General features: G+C 33.9%; 1 protein-coding gene across 1 annotated transcript; it reads right to left on the bottom strand.

Annotated features, from left to right (window-relative positions):
• Window positions 1-9,369: 9,369 nt before the first annotated feature.
• On the bottom strand, window positions 9,370-18,266 carry LOC100257731 (protein root UVB sensitive 1, chloroplastic). Its single transcript, XM_010646734.3, has 7 exons — window positions 17,054-18,266; window positions 16,691-16,966; window positions 14,408-14,464; window positions 14,005-14,203; window positions 13,063-13,178; window positions 12,608-12,784; window positions 9,370-10,169 (listed from the first exon to the last, which is right to left on the bottom strand). Exons 1-7 carry the CDS (start codon window positions 17,825-17,827, stop codon window positions 9,885-9,887), a joined length of 1,884 nt encoding a protein of 627 aa, XP_010645036.1. The 5' UTR covers window positions 17,828-18,266; the 3' UTR covers window positions 9,370-9,884.
• Window positions 18,267-21,123: the final 2,857 nt, after the last annotated feature.

The following is a 21,123-nucleotide window of genomic DNA, read 5'->3' as shown; positions in this document are numbered from 1 at the left end:
ATACCACAAAAGATGATGAACAACATCTAAATGAGGCTTTCTTAGTTCTTGCATAAATTAGCTTAAAATGTGAACTTAATAACTTATCTCTGGCCTTATAATAGTAAGATAAATTAGTCACCCAACCAATATTCTATAAGTGGATGGATTCTTCAATAAATCTCCTACTATGGGTAAGAGTTTAATATTTTCTTTCATAGGTGTCGACAATGGTTTGGCCCCAAGCAAGCTTGCTTCATCTAAGATATCAAGAGTGTATTTTCCTTGGGATATTGAAATATCATAAATAAAACAAGCAACTTCAATACCAAGGAAATATCATAATTGACCGAGGTCCTTGATGCAAAATTTGGTGTGCAGAGACTCCTTAAGAGCCGCAATTGTATTCTCATCATTACCAGTTATGATCATGTCGTCTACGTAGATGAGCACGACTGTGAAAGAATTACCAGAGATTTTTGTGAAAAGTGAATAGTCAACCCTTGATTAATGAAAGTCATTTTGTTGAATAATAGTAGAAAATTTTTTAAACCAACTATGGGAGGCTTGTTTAAGCCCATATAATGACTTGTTGAGTTGACATACGATAAGTGTCTCCCTCTGTCGATGAAAACTAAAATGCAACTGCATATAGACTTCTTCAAGCAAATCACCATGGAGAAAGGCATTTGAGCATTCATTTGGTGAAGTGACCAATGTCAGACAATGACTACAACAAGGAAACATCGAACTATTTTTAACTTAGTCATAGGAGCAAAGGTCTCCTTATAGCCAATCCCTTCATGTTGAGTGAAGCCTTTTGTCACCAATCGAGCTTTGTATCGCTCAACCGTATCATTTGAGTTATGTTTGATCTTATACACTCATTTGCACCCAATTGGACGATGACCAAAAGGAAAAGGTGTGAGTGCCTAAGTGTGGTTTTGTTCAAGAGCAAGGAGTTCTGCATCCATAACTTCCTACCAATTCAAATCCAATACTGCTTGTTCATAAGTTGTAGGTTCCATAAGAGTGGTGATGGCACAAAAAAAATTCCGATATTTTGGTGAGAGTTGTGCATAAGAAATATACCAAGTCAAAGGATGACTCATACCTAACAAAGAAGAAGATTGGTTAGGAGCAACCTTGGTTGTGTGGTAGAGATGAAAATTTCAAAGTTTGACACTTGGTTGCTTGATACGATTAGAATTGTGAGTAACAGGAGGTGGTGGTATCACAATGGTGTCATAATCAGGTGCAAGTTCATTGAAGGTAGACACAGGGGATGGAAATAAAGGAGGTAAAGAAAAAAATTGATCATCGGCTTGGGTTTCAGTTATCTTTGTGCTTATGGGTTCATCTGAGGTTTGTGGTAAAGGAAGAACGACCACATCATGTTGCTCTTCTTGTGGATTAGTATGGACCAGGAAGATATGTTCATGAAAGACAAAAGAAAAGAATTTATTACTTTCAAGATCATAAACCCAATAACCTATTTGACCAAGAGAATAACCAACAAATATGCAATGATGAGCTCTTTGATCTAATTTATGTATGGGTAAGAAATTGGTGGCATAACAAACACATCCAAAAGTTCGTAGATGGTTACATGTAGGTAGCTTGTTGTGGAGAAGTTGGTATGATGATTTGTGAGAAAGAAAAAGTGTGGGTAAGTGATTCATTAAATAGCAATCTGTTTAAATACTTTCCCTCCAAAATTTTAGTGGCAAATTTGCTGGAAAATGAAGAGTTTTTCCCACATTTAAAATATGACAATTTTTCCTCTCAACCACTCCATTTTGTTAGGGGTGTAAATACATGAATGGTGGTAATTGATCCCCTTAGTATCTAAATATTGTTTCATAAAGGAAATTTCAGTGCCATTATCGATCTAAAGAGTTTTAATGAGACAATTGAATTGTGTTTCCACCCAAGAAATGAATTATTGCAATATCTCTTGTGTTTCATATTTAAAACTCATAAGATTTATCCATGTGTATTGAGTATAATCATAAAAAATTGTTAGGAAATAATGAGCCCCAAAGTAGGAATTTATTCGATGTGGTCCCCAAATATCACAATGCATCAAATCAAAAGGTGTTTGAGAAGAAATTAAACTAGATGGAAAAGGTAAACAAGTTTGTTTGGCTAAAGGGTAGAGTTCACAAACATGCTTGGAATCAAAATAAATTTTAGGATTAATTTTAGCAAGAATTTGAAAATGACTAGATGATGGATACCCAAGACGTTAATGCCAAAGATTAGAATGTTTACGAATGATGTAAACTAAGGCTGGATTTTGGTCTTGTGCTAGATGGTAAAGGTCATTATGTTGCTTGCCTAGGCCAATCGTCTTCCTCGTAGTAGCATCCTACACAACACAAAAATCAAAAAAGAATATCACTATACATTGTTATACCTACATTAGTTTACTAACTGATAGCAAATTAACTTGAAATTTTGGAACTTTGAGTACTTCATCAAGTTTAGTGTGAGGTGTAATATGAAATGAATCAATTGACTCAAGATGTGCCTAACCACCATCTAGCAAACTAATGGTGGTTGTCCTAAGCAAAATTTTCAAATCTAATCATTTAGCTAAGTTACATGATTCGTGGCTTCATTATCAATAATCCAACATGTATTCGACTGTGGGCAATCAAGAATAATTTTGGATGATGGCATATTTATACCTATGGCATTTGCAAAATGTTGTTACTATCATTATTTTTCTAAACCATGGCCATTAGTTGGTTATATTCCTTAGTTGTGAGCCTTGGTCCATCATTTATTGGAAGAAATTTTGTTTTTGTCTCCGCAACCTTGTTTGTTTCCACCTTCACATTGTTTGCATTTGAGTGACGTTGATTAGGAGGCCTCATATTCTTCCCATGAAGCTTGTGACCTATTGGAAAGCTATGTAGGTAGTAACACTTCTCAATGATGTGATAATCACGGTCACAAGAAGAGCAGTGTAGCAAAGTCTTTTGCCTTTGAACCTGGTGTGCTGGAGTGGCTTTATTGTCCCAATCCGCAGGCATGGCATGATGGAGAAACTTCAACCTGCTTTTCTTATTGAAGGACAATAAGTAAACTCAACATGTATTAGGTAGACGTTGCATCAATAAGATTTGTCCACGAATGGCAACAAAACTATCATTCAATCCCATAAGAAATTACATAACTCTCTTTTTCTCATCTCTTTCCTTGAGTTTCTCCAACCCTCCATAAGAGCAGGATAACACTTCATGATAGGATGAAAGTTCATCCCAAAAAGCTTTAGGCTTTATATAGTAAATCGAAATTAACTACTGCCCCTACTGCTTATGTTTCACGATGTCTCGTTTGATCTGGTAAATTCTTGAATCATTTCCTTAAGAAAAACGCTCTTGTAGATCTGCCCAAATTTCCACTGCAATTTTGATATAAATTACACTATTGGCTATCTTTGGATGAATGGAATTCAATAACCATGAGATCACCATATCATTGCCAAGAAGGAAAACTATCATCTGTCGAAGAAGGTGGCTTGATTGAACCTGTGACGAATCCAATCTTGTCTTTAGTACTCAAACTAATTATCATAGCCCGACTCCATGTGCTATAGTTATCTCCTTTAAGTACCTTGGAGATGAGTACCATAACTAGGTGGTCCAAGGGGGGTAGAGAGAAGGGATCTAAGGCTTCTATGATAGCCTTAGACAATGTCAATCTCGTTCTGTTGTTAATGTCCATGGCAACGGTTGTAACAAGGGTTTAGGTTACGAAAGCGTTTGGAAGAATTCAAAAAGAATTCAGAGTCACCAAGTTTGGTGCTCTGATACCGTGTAAAAAGGGTAAAACATAGTATTTTGGGAATCTTTAGTTTATTGAAAAATGTATTGACTCACATAGAAGAAGATACATATATACAAACATCAAGTAGCCTATTCTAGGAAACTATGTGTACACGGAGCAATCACAATCAATCAAAAATAATATCTCCCATATTAGCAAATCTCATACTAAAATTATGGGATTCTTAATTATTTTCCTGTCATACCAATAACAACAGTGAATTGTATGATTATGTGTTACATTTTTATTTTCATTTTCATTTTTATTTAACTATCAAGAAGTGTATAAGTTGTATGATCATATAAAATAAAATGTTTGGTTTAAAGTTGCAAGCTTATTTCAATATTTGAATGTTATTTTAATGTCTATGTGTTTATTTTAATCTGAAAGCAAATTTACTATTAGTAAAAAGTTATAAAAAACAAACATCCTCGGTTTCTATCCTCCTTTTATTATTGTTATTATTTAAAAGAAAAGAAAAAAAATGGAATTTGAATATAGTAAGCAGAATGACAAACACATTTGCCCAAAAAATATAGATTTGGCCAATTTTAAAACCTTGTGACGGTCGCTTTCATCCATTTAATTAATTGGAAAAAGAAAGAGTGAATCCTTACGAGCTCATCATTTAGATTTGATGACTTCATTTCATTTCATTTCGTAAGGCAATGTTTGGTGTAATAGTTCTCCAAAATATTCCATTTAAACTCCAAAAATCCCACAAAATCAGGAGATTGAGAATTGACTTTGGATTTTTGGACCGACTCAATCTTTTCTAAAGTTTGAATGTTACATTATTCTTATTATAATGCAAATTTTATTTGTATCACATCTCCAACTGTTCTTCTAAATTGATACAAAGGAAATTATTTTTACATAGATATTAAAAATGGAATTTCCAAGCTTGGGAAAATCCTCCTTCAAACTCTTCAATTTTTTTAATCCTAAAAAATATTCATTTTGGACAAAAATACCCTTATTTTTTTCTTACAAAATAACTTTTCTTTTAAAATGTACATATAAATAATCAGTATATTGAGAGGCATTTATGTAAAAAATAAATAAATTACTTTTTAAAGATAAAAAAAATGAGGAGGTTAGATTTACAAATATAAGATATTTTCATCTCTTTTAATCAATTATTTTTAAAATAATTTACATCATAATTGATAAAAAAAAAAAATTAAGGGCTATTTAATTAAAAGAGTCATTCAAAACCCAATTTTGGAAATTTAACCATTTATCCTTTTTTAGCCTCATTTTGACAAAAAAATCTCTTCATTCTTTTATGGTAAAAATAATCATTTCTTTTAAAACCTACATATAAATATTTGAAACAGTAAACAATATTTTATGTCAAAAATAGGTTATTTTTCAATAAAAAAAACATAAAAAAAGATTAAATTCACAAATATAGGGATTATTTCATCCCTTTTAACTAATTAATTTTAAATTTAATTAATATTTAATAAGACACTAGGAAAAAAAAAAAAAAAGTTGTTACACTATGACAACATGCAAAAATTGCAAGGAAGGGAAATACTAAAGAAAAAGAAAGAAATTTTAAAAGATTTTTCTTAACATTTTCCTTAAAAATATGGAGATCAACTTTTATATCTATTTTGATATGTTGAATTATTTATAGATCCTATTTTTATTGGCTATTTCCTCAAATCTAATATCTTAATTGTAAGGGTGGTAATTATTGAGTCACGTTTTTATATGATCTGAACACAGCTTGTTAAATAATTATATCAAATTTCTTTGACACAAAAACAACAAGAAGACTTATGTAACTCATTTCCCTTGATATATTAATATTAAATTAATAAAAAAATTGAAATAAATTGATCTTATTTACTCTTAAGATCCTTACTTTAAAGAAAAAAAAATCAATGTTTTGAAAATTGGACCAATAAACTGGAAAAGTTATCGGTTCATGATTCGATAATCAGACCAGTAGTTGAACCATCATTAAACCGATAACATCATAAATATATATATATATATATATATTTACTTATATTACTTACATATTTATCATTATAAGAATTTTTTAAATAACATATATATTTTTTATTTGACGATTTTTAACAGAAACGTAGTGGTTGCACCACTTTTCCTTGAATCCAAGGTTCAAGCCCTTTTCTTGGATGTTTCAGTGCTGACTATCAGTAGTCTTTGGGCCATTGTGAAAGCGCCGCGCGTGGCCCAACAAGGTTCTGGCCCATTTGTCCAATGAAAAACGCAAAAAACCAAGTGGAGTATAGGCGAAGCTAACCGTCTCCGGTTCTCACCGATTCAGCGGTCTAATCGCCAGCTCATCCAGTGCAACGCCAGTTGGATGTCCCCTCCAGCTCAAAAGGTGAACCGGAGACAATAGATAAAAGGGAGAATTACCGTTAAGGGTCGGCTGGGAAAAAAAATTACTGAAAATGGTGGGTAGATTTGATAATTCTTATGAAGGCCTTATATTTTTATTGGACCAATTTACCCTGAAGTTCTCAAGTCTATTTACCAATTGAAAAGTACATCTTCTTTCTTGGTAATTATAAAGTATAAGTACAATATAAATACAATATAGTTATAATAAAAAAATATTAACATTACGATACTACAATAAACTAAAATAATAAAATATTGAATTCATTTTTTATTAAACCAGCATTTCTAGGCTATCATGTTGTATTCCTATCATAAAACATCCTTGCAAGCCAAAATTATAAAAAGACAACAAAAATACACTATTGTAATTTCAATACATAAAGTTGTTGATGGTAATCCAATGATGTATATAAAAAAAATCTATAAAATTAATTTTTTTTATATAAAAATATAAATGTACAATAAAAATGTACTACAATTATAATATAAATACAATAACATTACGATACATTACGATAAAGTAAAATTTTCAAATTTTCAAATTTCTTATAAAACTGGGCAGTTGTGGGTTTTTTGGCATATACATATATAATATACAACAAATATTGTTCTTTATTATATAAAATATGTCTTAATTGATTATAATTTTTAGTTTTCAAAAAAAATCCAAATATGTTCATAAATACTCAAACAAAGTGGTTCCCAACAAGCATGAAACAACTGAGAAAATTTTTTATTCTGTCATATCAAACAAGTCTCAACAACAAAATTAAAGTGCAAACCTTTTAAATGGAAATCAATAATAATCATATCAAACAACCCACCCGAAAAATAAATTAAAAATAAAACACACATCTTCAATGTGACCAAAATAATATAAAAAAAATTCAAAATAATAAATTTAAATAAAATTTTACAAAAAAAATAAAAAATGTAATTTCTTTCTCAAAACCTCCTTCAATATTTCAGATCTAATATCTTACATCTAAATTGTTAAAATTATTAACTTTTCATTTCTTCAATCCGATTTTTAAATTATTTATTTATTCTTTCCATAAACTGAAGTTTTTTCTTTTTTGGTATTTAAAAAAAAAAATTGACCTTTAATGGATTTCTTGTTAGATTCACACAAAAAAAAACAAGTTTCGTGTAAACAATTTCAGATCATGACCTGAAGTGTTTGACCTTTTTCCTCTTTCCGTTTTTTCTTCTACAACACCGACAAGCTATAGGTAGGTTAAAGAAAACTCTTTTTTCTTTGCTGTTGCTTTTCAATTTGCTGTTGTTTTTCACTTACTAAGGGTAGTCTTGGCATTTAAACAAAATAAGGCCTTTTGAGGAATTATAATAATTTTACCCTACCCTTCAAAATAATTATCAAATCTACCCACCCTTCTCCGTCATACTTTTCCCCAGCCTACCCTTAACAGTAATTCTCCCTAGATAAAATGTGTCAAAACAATTAAACTATATTTCTAAATAAAACTTCAACCCTAACCTCTTTATATCATTTATTGATTTTTCCAACCCAACCATGTATTGTGAGCATTTTCATCCATAAAATCGGTCCATTGTCTCTTTATTTAAACAATACTATTTTCAGAAAATAATTTGAAAAACCGACAATTCAGAAAATGTTTAGTTGTTTACAAAAATACAAATTTTTTTCTTTCAGGTAAAATCGTAATTTCCTTTAAGGTACATAATTGCAAAAGAAATCCTGGCCTTGTAAGGTTGCAACCTCACAAGTCACAAGTTGGTAACTTCATCTATTTATGCAACACACATCTCTCGGAGATGGGTTTCGTACTAGGGCTTCAACTTAGGCGGATTGGTTGGATTCATGAGTAACCCAAACCCAACCCAAATTAAAAGACAATTAACCCAAACCCAATTTAACCTAATCTTTAACCCAAGCTCAACCTAATCCAATCTTTAACTCGAAATACTCAACCCAAGCCCACCTCAATCTCACTTTTCTGAACTTGAGTTGGTTGAGTTAAAATCAAATTAATCGAGTTAAACTCGAATTAATCGGGTTGATTGAGTTGCATGATTTAAAATCTATCCATAGTGACTTTTTTTATAAATAAAAAAAATCTATATATTCATACCCAAATTTAAATAGTAAATAAGATAACATTTTAAGATAACTAAAAAACAAAAATGAACTTAAATATATTTTTAAAAAATTGAGAAAGTATATGATATAATTATAATTTTATTTTTTATTTAAAATAAAAAAAGAAAACGAATATTATTATATAAGACATAAATATTATAAAAAATTAAATCGAGTTCAGGTTAGCTTCGTGTTGTTCGAACATTAGCCCAAACGCAATCCAAATTAAGTTCGAATTGAGAAAACTTAATCCAAACCGAATATTGAAAATATTTACCCAAACTCACTCAAACATCGAGTTGGATTAGGTTGGCTCGAGCCAACTTATCCAAGTTACACCCTATTTAGTAACTATGAAATAGAAATAAAAATAAAGGTGAATGGAATAATTTTTATTTCTAATTAAAATGAAAATACAATGATAAATAGGAAAATAGAATAGATTCTTCATTTTCATTATCTATTCCAATGTTGTAACATACTCTTATGGTCTTATCTTATGATGTGGGGTAATAGAAATAAAAGCAAATATTATAATAGTGCAATGATTGTATGTTTAGAAACTGTCATAAAAATAAGGATGGTCTTGACAATTTAGATGATTTCATCAAACAAAATCTCTCTCCTACTTTCATAAATTATGTTGAGTAACTTATGAGACCTATATATATGGGGAGTTATATTCAAATATCCTTAAAAATTATATTTGAATTTCTTAAATATTTAAAAAGCTCTACCAAATAAGACTTCATCTATCAATAGGTATTCACTACTGAGTGATGTTTCTTATCCCTTGCTGTGCATTTATCATCAAACTAAACCCTGCTACTATCAATTCAAGATTTACCTTATGCAAACTAGAAGTTGAAGAGAATGTTTTCCAGCTTGATTGAGGTTGGGGCTGAGCAGAACCATCTCCCGTTTCTGCCTTCAGTTTCAAATGCGAAAATCCCACCTCTTCTGTTTTGTGGCTTTTGCTGCTTGGCCCAGCACTGAATTCATTTGCCCAGCTTTGTTTGGCACTGAAGAAAAAATGCAAAGAAACAGGACAAAACTCTCATTTTCCTAGAGAGAATAATGAAATGATACCATCCCTTTTTTTTTGGAAAAAACCAAACAGATCAAGACAGAATGGTGCTTGATGCAGCACTAGTCTTGAAATGTTAGCATGGAAAATGAACTTTTAAGATCCAACATGTATATGCTTTGCAAAGATGATGCAAGGTCTAGTTTTGTTAATGGAGGAATCAATGTATTAATGTCTAGATGAACAATTAATGATTTCCAAGGCAAGGGTGTCTTTCTCTACCGACTCAATGATCAGCACCTTCCAATTGCCGCCCAACCACGTCCAGAGGAAGTCACAAGCCTGCCTTCTTTGGCAGGTCACAGCCTCAAGGTTTGACCATTCTATATTTCCCAACCAGAACTCTCCAATCACAATCTTCACAAAAGAGGAAATGGAATGATATAGGTAGCCGGGCAATGATCACAAAGCATTTTCTGGCACATGGGGAGTCATGCAAGTGATAACACAAGGGAACGGCCATCGATGTATATACTAGCTTGTCGGAGTGGAGGCAACATGACCCGGACGGATCCTATTAGGCAGAGGCCTTGCAATGAGCCCATCAGTGGCCCAACCTACAAACTCGCTGTCATTTTTTAAATGGTTGAATTCCCTTTGCACGTACTCTAAAGATATCTGCAGCCTGCCTCCTGGTCTGCAGTCATCAGAGGCACCCATAGATATGATTCCTGCATTTCTTTCCAACCAGTAAAGATAATTGACATGGAACACTGATTTCAGCATGTCTTGTGGTGAGCAACTTTCTTTAAGTATCACCTGGTTCGATATTTCAAACACAACTGATAATATAAGTTTTGCAACTTCAAAGAGAAGAAAACATAAGAAAGAAGAGAATGAAAGAAAGAAGTGCAAAACAAACAAGGAAAATAAAGAGAGCCCCTTTTTCAACAAAGATCCCTAATTTCTGATCTATTCAACCCGAACCATTGTGATTGGCTACAGATATGGAAACAACCCAGTGCAGTAAGGCTGAACTCACTTTTTCCTCTGGTTTTCTACACTTCTACCCCATGTTTTGTCTTTGGAAAAAGGAAAATACAAGGGAAAGAAAATAGAAGAAAAGAAAAGGCAAAGGAAAAATAAATTATTGTTTCATTCTTCTTCGAACTCATTTCATTTATTTCTTCTCTTCCCTATAAAAATAAAATAATTTTAAAATGCATGAGTTTTTAATCAATTTTAATTATATTTATTTTCTAGTGTTTTTCATGGTGAATCAAATATGAGAAAATTATTTTCTTCAATTTTTTTTTTTTTAAATTTTATTAGTACTTTCCTATAATCAAACATAGTGTTATCTTCATATATTGCCTTACTTTGTATATGTCTTGAAAATTTATGCACCGAGATAACTTGCAGCCACCACTTCTTATTTTTGCTTTTCATTTTTTTTTTTTTAAGGGGAGGGGGGGCATGATAAGAAATGATCAATTCATTGCATTGAAGTAATAAGCACAAAGAAGGATGAGATTCCTTCCAAGAAGTATAAAATCCTACATCAAAGTCCGATAAAAAAAAAAGGAGAATAAGCATATACTAGTTCAAAAAGGCAAATCTCACAAGGCTACTTATCTTCCTCAATAAGTGTCTCGTATAAATCAATTTAAACTTGTGAGTATATGCAAGCACTTACACAAACAGACACTTTATGCTTGCAGTGGGAGTATGATGTTGGACAACATTTTGAAGAAGAATAAGCAAAAGAAAGTGTTTAAAGAAAACAGGCAGGTTTGAGGATCTCACCACAAAAAGGTGTACAATATTATTCTATGGACCATGTGACCATGTCTATAGAATAACAAAAAAATGAACCCCATGAAATGAGATTTAACAAACCAGCCTTACTCGTAAAATTGTTGGGAAAAAAAAAAAGGCCTTCTGCTCCTTAATATTCAACCTAGAAATCCCCATCTCCTGTCGTAGTCAGGCAACTGGTCAATTGGCAATCCTTCTTGGTTTTTCAAGTTTTAACCCATGCAATCTTAATGAGCGTGGTTAGTCAGTTTAGACATTCATCCCACCAAATACTGCAAAAGCAGTGCATCATATCTCAATGTACCAAAACAGCATTATTATTGAGCCATCAACTGATTTAGAGATTACTAGGTTTTCATATGCTTATTGGGTTGGTGAGAGATCACACCTGAAGTCCACAATAAGCTATTGTGCCTTTGCAGAACTAAATTTAATAACTAGTTCAGGTGCTGAGTACCAGGTTGCATCTGTTGTGCTAAATGATGTGAGTCAAATCTGGTAAGATATGGATGGTTGTAGTTGTGCCCAATAACCAAGCTACAATATACATGAAAAGGAATCCTATATTTCAACAGAGGGACGGATGTAGAGTGAATTCTCACTTCACCAGAGAAGGAGATGAGTAAGCAGATAATCACTCCATACATATTTTATATACCGATATATGCTTGTATATACATAGACACATGTCTGTGTGTGGGCATTGACAGGAACCAATAAAGATTGCCATCAACCTAGGACCTCTGAGCAAAAAGTGGGGCATCATCTGGTTTGCGTGCAGGTTGTGCATTACATTGGCTTCATACAGGGGAAAGTTCATTTGGGGCCTTGTGGTAATGGATAAGAGGGGACCTTTATTCCTATTGGGCATAGTGGTCTAATAAGGTAAAGGCCTCCTCTATTCATGAAAGCAACAGAACTACTTGCAGCTTACATTAACATCTTTAATCCTAAGTTGTAAGACCATCAATAACCAATTATAGACATCATTATCTACTTGCTAGTTTTTCCTATATAAAGTGCCTATCCTTTTTTTTTCTTGATAGGCATACAAACTCACTATCCTTGTCATAAAAGCAATCCTAAAAATTTTAGGTACCAGACTACTCATTCAGAAATAGGGGAATCAAATAATGTTAATTGATATTTCAGCCATTTTGACATTTTTGACATTTAAAAATGACATAATATTATTAAAAGAGAATTTGATGAGTTAATTTAACCATTTAGCCTTTAAAGTAACAATAGGAACTTTTATTTTTTCCTAAGAAGCAATGGGATACCAATAAAATGCAATGAGAATAAACTAAAAAGCATAGAGGGGGAAATCAGCCTAACCCATCCCTTCTCTCACTACCGCCCACAAGAGGGGGAAAACACAAATAAACAAACAAATCAACTAAACAAGGTGTTAAAAACAGGGCTAGTAATTTACTTACAAAAAATCGTCCCTTGTGCTCAGTCAAAATATAAGCTTCATTTCTATACAGATCAAACAGTGCAAGCACATCCTCCTTGCTGCTAACTACCTCACTGAGCTTGGATCCCAACTGCAACCGGCGCTCTATTTCAGCAGCTGCATCCTTGGCTTCAGTGGATAGTACTGCTGATTGTGCCTTAAAGTGACATTTCAAATCACACACAACTCAGACAATTAGAAATCAAAAGGTCTACTATGAATTAAAATGAAATAAAACACATCATTAAATTGTGGTTGAATCACATATTGAGTAATTTGAAGGAACCTAGCAAAGCCAACTTCATGTCAAAACTTAAATTAGGCGGGGTATTATCAGAGGTCAGCAACACATATTATCTTCAAAAAGTCTACCCAATCAAGGGAAAAAGAATTATAGACAACACTCAAGGAAACAAGAAACAAAAATCAGCTCACTTTATAAGTAGGCTTTGCATTAAGAAGGGGTACAACTGGAAAAAGTGGTTCCTCTTCATTAACCTCCTTAATTGAAGGAACTTGGCCACTAAGCAGATATTCACTGAAGACTAAACCTGTTAAAACAATCAAGAAATACGTTTTCAATTATAAGATGAATCCAATAAGCAAAACAATATTAGCGCTGGTCAATGATATGAGCCCAAATAATAATTTCATTAATAAGTTTTTCTGTACATCACCACATAATCACTTCCAAGTTCCCATGATAGGCTTTATGGAACACCAAAAAAAAAAAAACAGTTATTGGGGATGACCATAAAAATAAAAAAGTGCATTTTGTCAATTTTCCTTTTTTTTCTTTTTTAATTAGAAACAACTCGTTTTCAATGAGAAACAACACATAATTCATTGAATCATGAATAGAAAGTACCAAAAGGATAGATATCCTTAAAGGAAAAGTAACAACCACAGAAAGAAAGGAAAGCCAAAACCAACAAGAAAGGACTCAATTTTCCTTTCTCTTCTCTGTAACAGAAGAAAGAAATGCAACACGTGAATAAAACAGTAAGAAAACGATGAGGTGGAAACGACATTGGAAATGAAGAGGACCTGGTACAAGTGGTGGATGCCACTCAGAGTAGGAATGTCAATTTTATGTAATCCTACTAGGGCACTGGATCCTAGGTGTACATATATGGATACTAAGACTTTCAATGTGCACCACCATTCCAAAACCTTCAAAACCACTATGCTCATATAACACAATGAATTCCAATTTAAAGGTTGGTCAACAATGTTGCACTATTTTCATATTTCAGGCACAGTAAATTACTTTATATCATATAAAACAAAACTAAGATAGCATTACAATAATTAAAAATAAAAATAATAAAAAATAATAAAAGAAGAAGAAGAAGAAGAAGAAGAAGAAAATATTACTTGCACGGTATGGATTCAAAGTCCTTAATTGAATGGATTGGTATGACTTCAAATTGCAGAACATATGGACCGCAGTTACCACAGTAAAAGAAGCAAAGGAAAGAGGTGCAGAGGAGCCTATGCAATTAGCTAATGCTATGCCAAGCATGATTCCAATGGATTTGCTCACCATTCCTTGAGCCTCGCCCTTTGCAATTACCTACCACCAGTAATTCCATAAAGGTAGAAGCACAGGTCACACAAAAAAAAAAAAATAGCACAACTAATTAGAAAAAGACAAGCCATTTCTCCAACAAAATCAAATACAGGCAAGTTGGATGGATGTAAAACACTTGCCTGCTTCACGAAAGGTTTCCACATTTAATATTTTAAACAAAGCTATCTGGAAGTAAATTCATTTTACCTCAGCAAAATTCCTTTGAGCAGCAAAGCCAGCGTAGAAACAGCTCCTTGTAGAAGCCTGTGAAATGAGAAGTTTGTACTTTTAAGATATGAACATCATAAGGTCCATATGAGGATGATAACAGGTGAACAGTGATCTTATATTGAGATGCTGATGGACTATCTTAAAAATAAAAAGATTCAGAAGAAGGTTTAATTAAGAAAATTTACACAGTTCTATCATAAACAAATCATGCCAGTCTAGTGACACACAAGATTTTGCATGGGTAAAATTAAATAAATAATGACAAACCAAAATGCATGTTAGACATGATTAGAAAAGTCATGGAGATATCCAATCCCAATGGCAATGGAAGTTATAGAGAAAAACCGAAAGCAACCACACTGCTTGAATTGGATGGGGCATTCCAGAAGGAGCCTAACAATATACTAAGGTCTCACATTTTAGTGAGGCATGGAATATTTCATTTGAAGAGCATTGCAGGATTAAGATGTGTTTCCAATTACATATCTTAAATCTATATCTAAAGCATGTGGAAATTTCCTCACATCCATGAGTTTATCATGGTGAAGATGACAGAGTTCAATTATGCAAGGACACAGAAGTGAGAATTCTAGGAGGATAATATGTCAAGACATTGTTCTTCTTTGTGGTTTACCTCTAGAGATCTTTATCCAAAGTCTATGGCAATTTGTTTAAAATTTTCAACTTCCTACTTGGTATCTAGCTATCATAGTCTACTTAGAACATGGGGTAGTTGATAGCTATGGAGTAAATGAAATATTGTTCTTGATAAAAAATAAAAAAATAAAAAAAGGACTCCTCAAGGAAAACATAGTTCAAGCTTCTTTCCCCAAAAAGTCAGACCCCACCAGCAGCATGTGTTATAACTGAGTGGCTATTCATGCTTCTAGGTCTTTATTTGGAGGAAACCATAGAATAGATATTTGAAATTGACTAGGGGGAATAATAAGCAATTTCTTGGCTAGTTGGAAGAATATAAAGTTTCCATTAAGTGGTGAAATTACCCTGGAAAAATCCACCCTTCCAAAATATGGCTTACTTCATGTTCACTGTTAAGTGTCAGGCAAGATTTCTTGTAAACTAATATCAAAGTGCATTCTCGGCAATCAAAGTTGGGAAAGATTGGAAAGATCACCCTTCAACTGATCAATTGTGCTTTACCCTAAGATATTAGATTGGCTACAAGGTAGCAGTATGGTGACGATGCTTGTTCCATTAACGAGAAAGCTTGTGTGGCAATTTCCTGGGCAAGATTGCTTGTAAACTAATATCAAAGTGCATTCTCGGCGATCAAAGTTGGGAAAGATAGGAAAGATCACCCTTCAACTGATCAATTGTGCTTTACCCTAAGATCTTAGATCGGCTACAAGGTAGCAGTATGGTGACGATGCTTGTTCCATTACCGAGAAAGCTTGTGTGGCAATTTCCTGGGGATTCTAATAGCTTATGGCTGCCATGAACTCAGGTACAGATTCAAATAGCTAGACTGCATATCCTCATACTAAGGAGACTCACAAAGCCCCTTAAGAAGCCATCAGTCAGGGTAATAACTAGTCATTCCTTTATAAGTTTGCCCTTAGCTCCAGTGACAAAACCAAAAACCAGAATTACAAACTAATGCTGGTCATTCAAATTCTTAATGATGACAATTCAACCCCTAATTTTTCAAGACCAAACATTTGATTTTTCTCAAGCCTAATGGATCTTTCTGTGGCAAATTATTTTTCAAGCTTTTGCCACTGAAGAGGTATCAAATTTTCCTAAATTTTCTTCTTCTAAGGTGATTTAATCTTGTAGAGTGCTACTGAAACTTAAAGGGGTTGCTTGGATAGTAGTTGAATAAAAGGTTCATGTCAGTCTTGCCAGAGATGCATCAAAAGGAAAGAATTTTTCAAAAATAAATAAATAACCTGTACCCAATTGCCCTGCTTTTGTAGGATCACTGAAAACCACAAATGCATATACATGATTCCTTCCCAAGAATAATGTATCAGGTAAACCTAGGACCTCCTAAGAAGGCAGTGACATTTTCACCACCATCTCCTTCACCATGAGTTGGCATCTTCCTTTTGGAGTTACCAATAGCTGGATTGTTCAAGGGAAAATATGATCCCAACAGTAATGCAAAAGATGAAAGATGGTTATGTGTATGAAAAAGCAACTGTTCTACATCAAAACATATTTCTTTTAAAAGAAATGAAACTCTTGGCAGGTATTGATATATATGACCTAACATTCCAATTTCCAACAGGCGATTACCTGGATTAACGCAGCTGCTGATCGTCCTGCTCCAGCAACAGCACCAATTAGGAGAAATTGATGAGGAAAGGCAGGAGTCAATATCTCCAATCCATAGGCAGCATTTTCCAAAAGATCGGCAAACAACCTCCAACCCTTGGGATGGACATCAAAATGCCGGCCATATTTTGACAAGAGGATTTTACTGAGGTAGCCGATTCCATCTTTGAGTACCCAATTGACTGCAGCGGCAGTCGGAATGGCCCCTTTCCCCAATCCAACCGCATAAAGCAAGGCCTGTCAAAATCAACATAGAATCAGCAAGGCAGATTAAACAAGACAGGACAGGACAAAACACAATAACAAACAGCCAAAAAAACCAACTTGGGTGGCAAGGACTCCGCTAATTTGGCTGGCAACACCCTGCACACCCCTCCATAGGGTGTAGTCCAAGTAATCCGAGGTAACGCTGTGTGGAAAGCCCTCCGGCAGCATCAAACGCAGAAAGAGCTCCTTGCATTGTAGCCACAAATTGGGAAGAGTCGAGGACTTGGGAGCACCAACAGCTCCAATCCCAGGTGTAACAACAAGAAATTCGTCCTTGGAAGAATCCGGGATTATCTTATGCCATTTGCCTCCTCTCACTTCCCAAACACCCTCCTCCTCTTTCTCCTTGGACAGCGCCGTATCCAATTGAAAATGGAAGAAGCTATACAAAACCGAAAAGACGAACAACAAAACTGCCCTAAGCATGTGTGCAGTCTCAGAACCGTGTTCATGGAGCACACGGGAGCAGAAGAAAATGAAAAGGGCATTTTCCTCATTACCCCACCAGCCCCAATTCCAATTCGAACCCCAGGAGGAATTCCAACCACCACCACCACCACCATTACCGCCATCATTGTTGTTGTTGTTATTGTTGGAGCCATGATTTGGCAGCAGAAAATGAAATGGAGAAGTGGGGCTTCTTACGACAACAGATGATTGCGATGGTGATGATGATGATGACAATCGTTCATAAATTTGTTGCCATTTGGCTGTGGATGATAATGATGATGTTGCTGCAAGTCTATTGCTGTTGCAGCACAAAAACCCATCATTGCTGAAAGGAGTGGAAAAGCAAGTCGCTGAAAGGAGCAATCGACTACTGCTGCCCATTATTTTCTAGGGCTCATGTCCACCACCAGAGCTAAGCTCTACTATCTGGTTGTTTGAGAATCCAAAAAACGGGGAGGAAAATGAAAACAGGGGAAATTAAAATTACAATTACAATTTGTTGCAGTGACTATCTGTAGAAAAATTTAATCTTCTGAAATTCCTAAGAAACAAACAAGGGACGCAACACAAGGATTGCAGAGAGTAGCAGGGGGTTGATAGAAAGAACGAAAACCCAGCAGCTGAGAGAACCCAACTTCGGCCTAGTAGGCAGGACCCAGAAAAATCCAATGAAATGCCTATTTCGGGACATAGAAACGGCGCCGTTTTGAATAGTTGCCTTGTGAGAAAGGGAGAGTAGCTTCTTTTCGAGAGATTAGATTTGCCGGCCATGTTAAATTCAGTGGTTTTCTTTTCCTTGTTATGGAGGAAGTTTGGGAGAATTATGCTGTAGTTGGATGTAATAATAAAGCCCTAATTTGTCGTCTCTTAGAAGAGAAATTACAGTGGAGTTTGACCATGACAATCCTCCGACAAACTCGACTATATAATAGTTAGAAACCGAAGCTTCCATGAGTAATTTTTGCCCCTCCATCTCACCATTAGCCTTTATTCATTTTTAGCTTCTAGTACTTGATTAGGCCTTGTGCAGTACCCATTTTTTAGCTTATTTTCCGATTGATTCACTTTGATCACCCCTTGGGCTCAGTGATGGTCAATGTCATCCACGACCCCTTCTTATACATCTTAGCTCTACAGGGCTTTTCTCTACAAGGGATTTTTTAAATTTGTTTCAAGGGTGTTGCTTTTTACTAAATTCAAAATTTGTTTTAAATTTAGTTGAGTTCCGTTAAGGGTTTGGGAAGTTTGAGTTTGGATAATTTGGTGTGTTTTAGACATTAGTTCTGTTATTTGGGTTCATAATATAACATTTTTCTATCAACAATTGCAAGTCCTAGCTTGATAAATAACTAATACAAATGTAAAGTTATACTGAGATTTAGGGATGGCAATTTTTTGGGCTAATCGGGTAACCCGCCCCGCTCCGCCCCTATTGGGACGGGTCTAAAATATAATAAACGGGTATAGGTCGGGTATGGAGATATTTTAAAAACTTGAATCGGGTTTGGGACGGGTATGGATTTTGTTCCAACCAGCCCCACCCCGCTCCAAATATACATTTACAAACTTACCCTTCAACAACTACTAAAATGTCAAAAAACTCCCCATATATATATACTTCATTCTTCCCCATTTGCCCTAATTCTGACGGCCGCTCCTTCTTCTTCTTCCTCTGATACAGTGGTATTTCATTCTTCCCAGCCCTAATTCCGACAACCGCTTCTTCTTCTTCTTCTTCTGATGCACTGCTTAAAACCCTATTTCCAGGATCAATACTACTTTTTCTTCCTCCCTCACACCAACTAAAATACTCTGAAATCAATTCCATCTTGTTCTTGGTTTAGCCTCAGAGCCCAAAACCCCTCTTTCACAACATGAAACTAGTCACAGACTTCGATCTCCTTGCCCCAAATATGTGCAACATAATCATCTAGAGTATCTTGAAGTCTTTGTCTGAGAGCACACACACAAAAGGAACGTGAAAGCCTTTGAAGTAGTGGATTTGATGAATTCTTAGTCAAAGATTGGCTTGAAGAGGGAATCACATCCATGGCTGATATTGACCCATTTTCTCGTTTGGTTCAGTTCTCATTATGTTCTCTTGTAAATGGTTCAGATGGTTTTTTTTTTTTTTTTTTGCATTAATTTTGAATCATTTAAGCTAACTATGGGCTTAAAATTATTGATTGTTGTGGTGTTAATTTCAATTTTGATATTATTTTTTCATATTTGGTATATTATCATAATAAGTGAAAGGAAAGTGTATTTGGGTATGAGATTTGCTCATTGCCAGTTAGGGTTAGGGCTAATGGACATTCGGGTCAGGACGGGAATGGGGTTATTAATTCTTTTGTTAAAGGGGATGGGAACCAATCAACCTGCCCCGACATAGGTTTGTGCCAGAGATGAGAAATAACTGTATAATCGGGTGTGGGAATGGGATGGGAATGACCCGTCCCAAACCCACCCCATTGCCATTCCTATTGAGATTATTATTAAATGGCAACATTTCAATGTATTACATAACAAGTGGACATAATGTAGTGAAATCGGTAAGCGTAATAGCTATTGGACCAAACCTTATAATATCTGTCCTACTAATATGGTTGTCTAACATGATCATAATATCTGTCCTACTAATATGGTTGTCTAACATGATCACAAGCTTATTCATGTGCATCAACAACAGTGTATAAATTGTTTAGTCACACTCCTCTCTTAACTCTGTAATATTGGTGATCATTTTATCCCAAATTTTTTTAAGGAACTTTTACACACAAGTTTTGCAAAAGCCTCATTGTAATTTAAATCTAACTTAGCATACACAATGTTATCTAGAAGTGACCAAACATCTTCTTTGTCTTTCTTTCCTCTAATTTACATCTTCTTGTCAATGATGTTAAACTTTCGTGGTGTTTGTTTTTTAAATTAAATCTAAATAGAATTCAATTTTACTTTAAATACAACTTAATAGTATTAAGTATTAAGTTGTTTAGTTTTTTATTATTTTATTTTTGTTACGTATTAATAAGGTGAGAGTCATATTTAAATTGTGTTTTGATTGTTTCAAAAAATTATTTTTAACACCCAGCAAAAAGTAAAATATTTTAGATTTTTCTATCCAATAAAAAATTTAAAAATAAGTTATAAGTAAACAAAAATTTAAATCATCTAAGTTTAAAAGCAAATTGCATTCAATGTTAAGTTGAAAAAAAAACAAACACTATCGAATCTATGATTTTATTTTCTTTTTAATAGAGGAAGTTTCTAAATAGTTTTAAAACACATAAAAAAATACCCCTTCCCCCCTTTTTTAGTTAATATATGGATCTCTGGGGTTAACTCATTTGGATACATAATAGTTCAATCCCTAAATTTATGAATGAATAATTATTTAATTATTTCTTGCTATACATCATACTTAATTACATTTTCTAAGGTGTACACATAATCCCTTAAAGTTATATACTATACAATATCATAAATGTATTCACAATTATATAAGTTATAAAGACAACATAACTAGTCAACGATGAATGCCTCAATGTCAATGTAAGTTAAATAGTCTTCCTCTTGAGTCGATGTCTTATAGATTCAAACTAACCAGTTACCTTATATGTCATATAAGTATAAATTAATTCATTTTTGTTAGAAAAAATATCAAATAATGACATTGA

Source organism: Vitis vinifera, chromosome 19 (genome assembly GCF_030704535.1).
Source record: "Vitis vinifera cultivar Pinot Noir 40024 chromosome 19, ASM3070453v1".
Lineage (NCBI taxonomy): Eukaryota > Viridiplantae > Streptophyta > Magnoliopsida > Vitales > Vitaceae > Vitis > Vitis vinifera.
The sequence above is the reverse complement of the archived record's forward strand: the minus strand, read 5'-3'. Positions and strand labels throughout refer to the sequence as shown.

Coding starts and splice junctions, on each gene's coding strand:
- LOC100257731 (XM_010646734.3), bottom strand. CDS start 17,827: ATGGGCAGCAGTAGTCGATTGCTCCTTTCAGCGACTTGCTTTTCCACT. Junction 16,967..17,053: donor GCGGAGTCCTTGCCACCCAA/GTTGGTTTTTTT, acceptor TGATTTTGACAG/GCCTTGCTTTATGCGGTTGG. Junction 14,204..14,407: donor CTCAAAGGAATTTTGCTGAG/GTAAAATGAATT, acceptor TACTGGTGGTAG/GTAATTGCAAAGGGCGAGGC.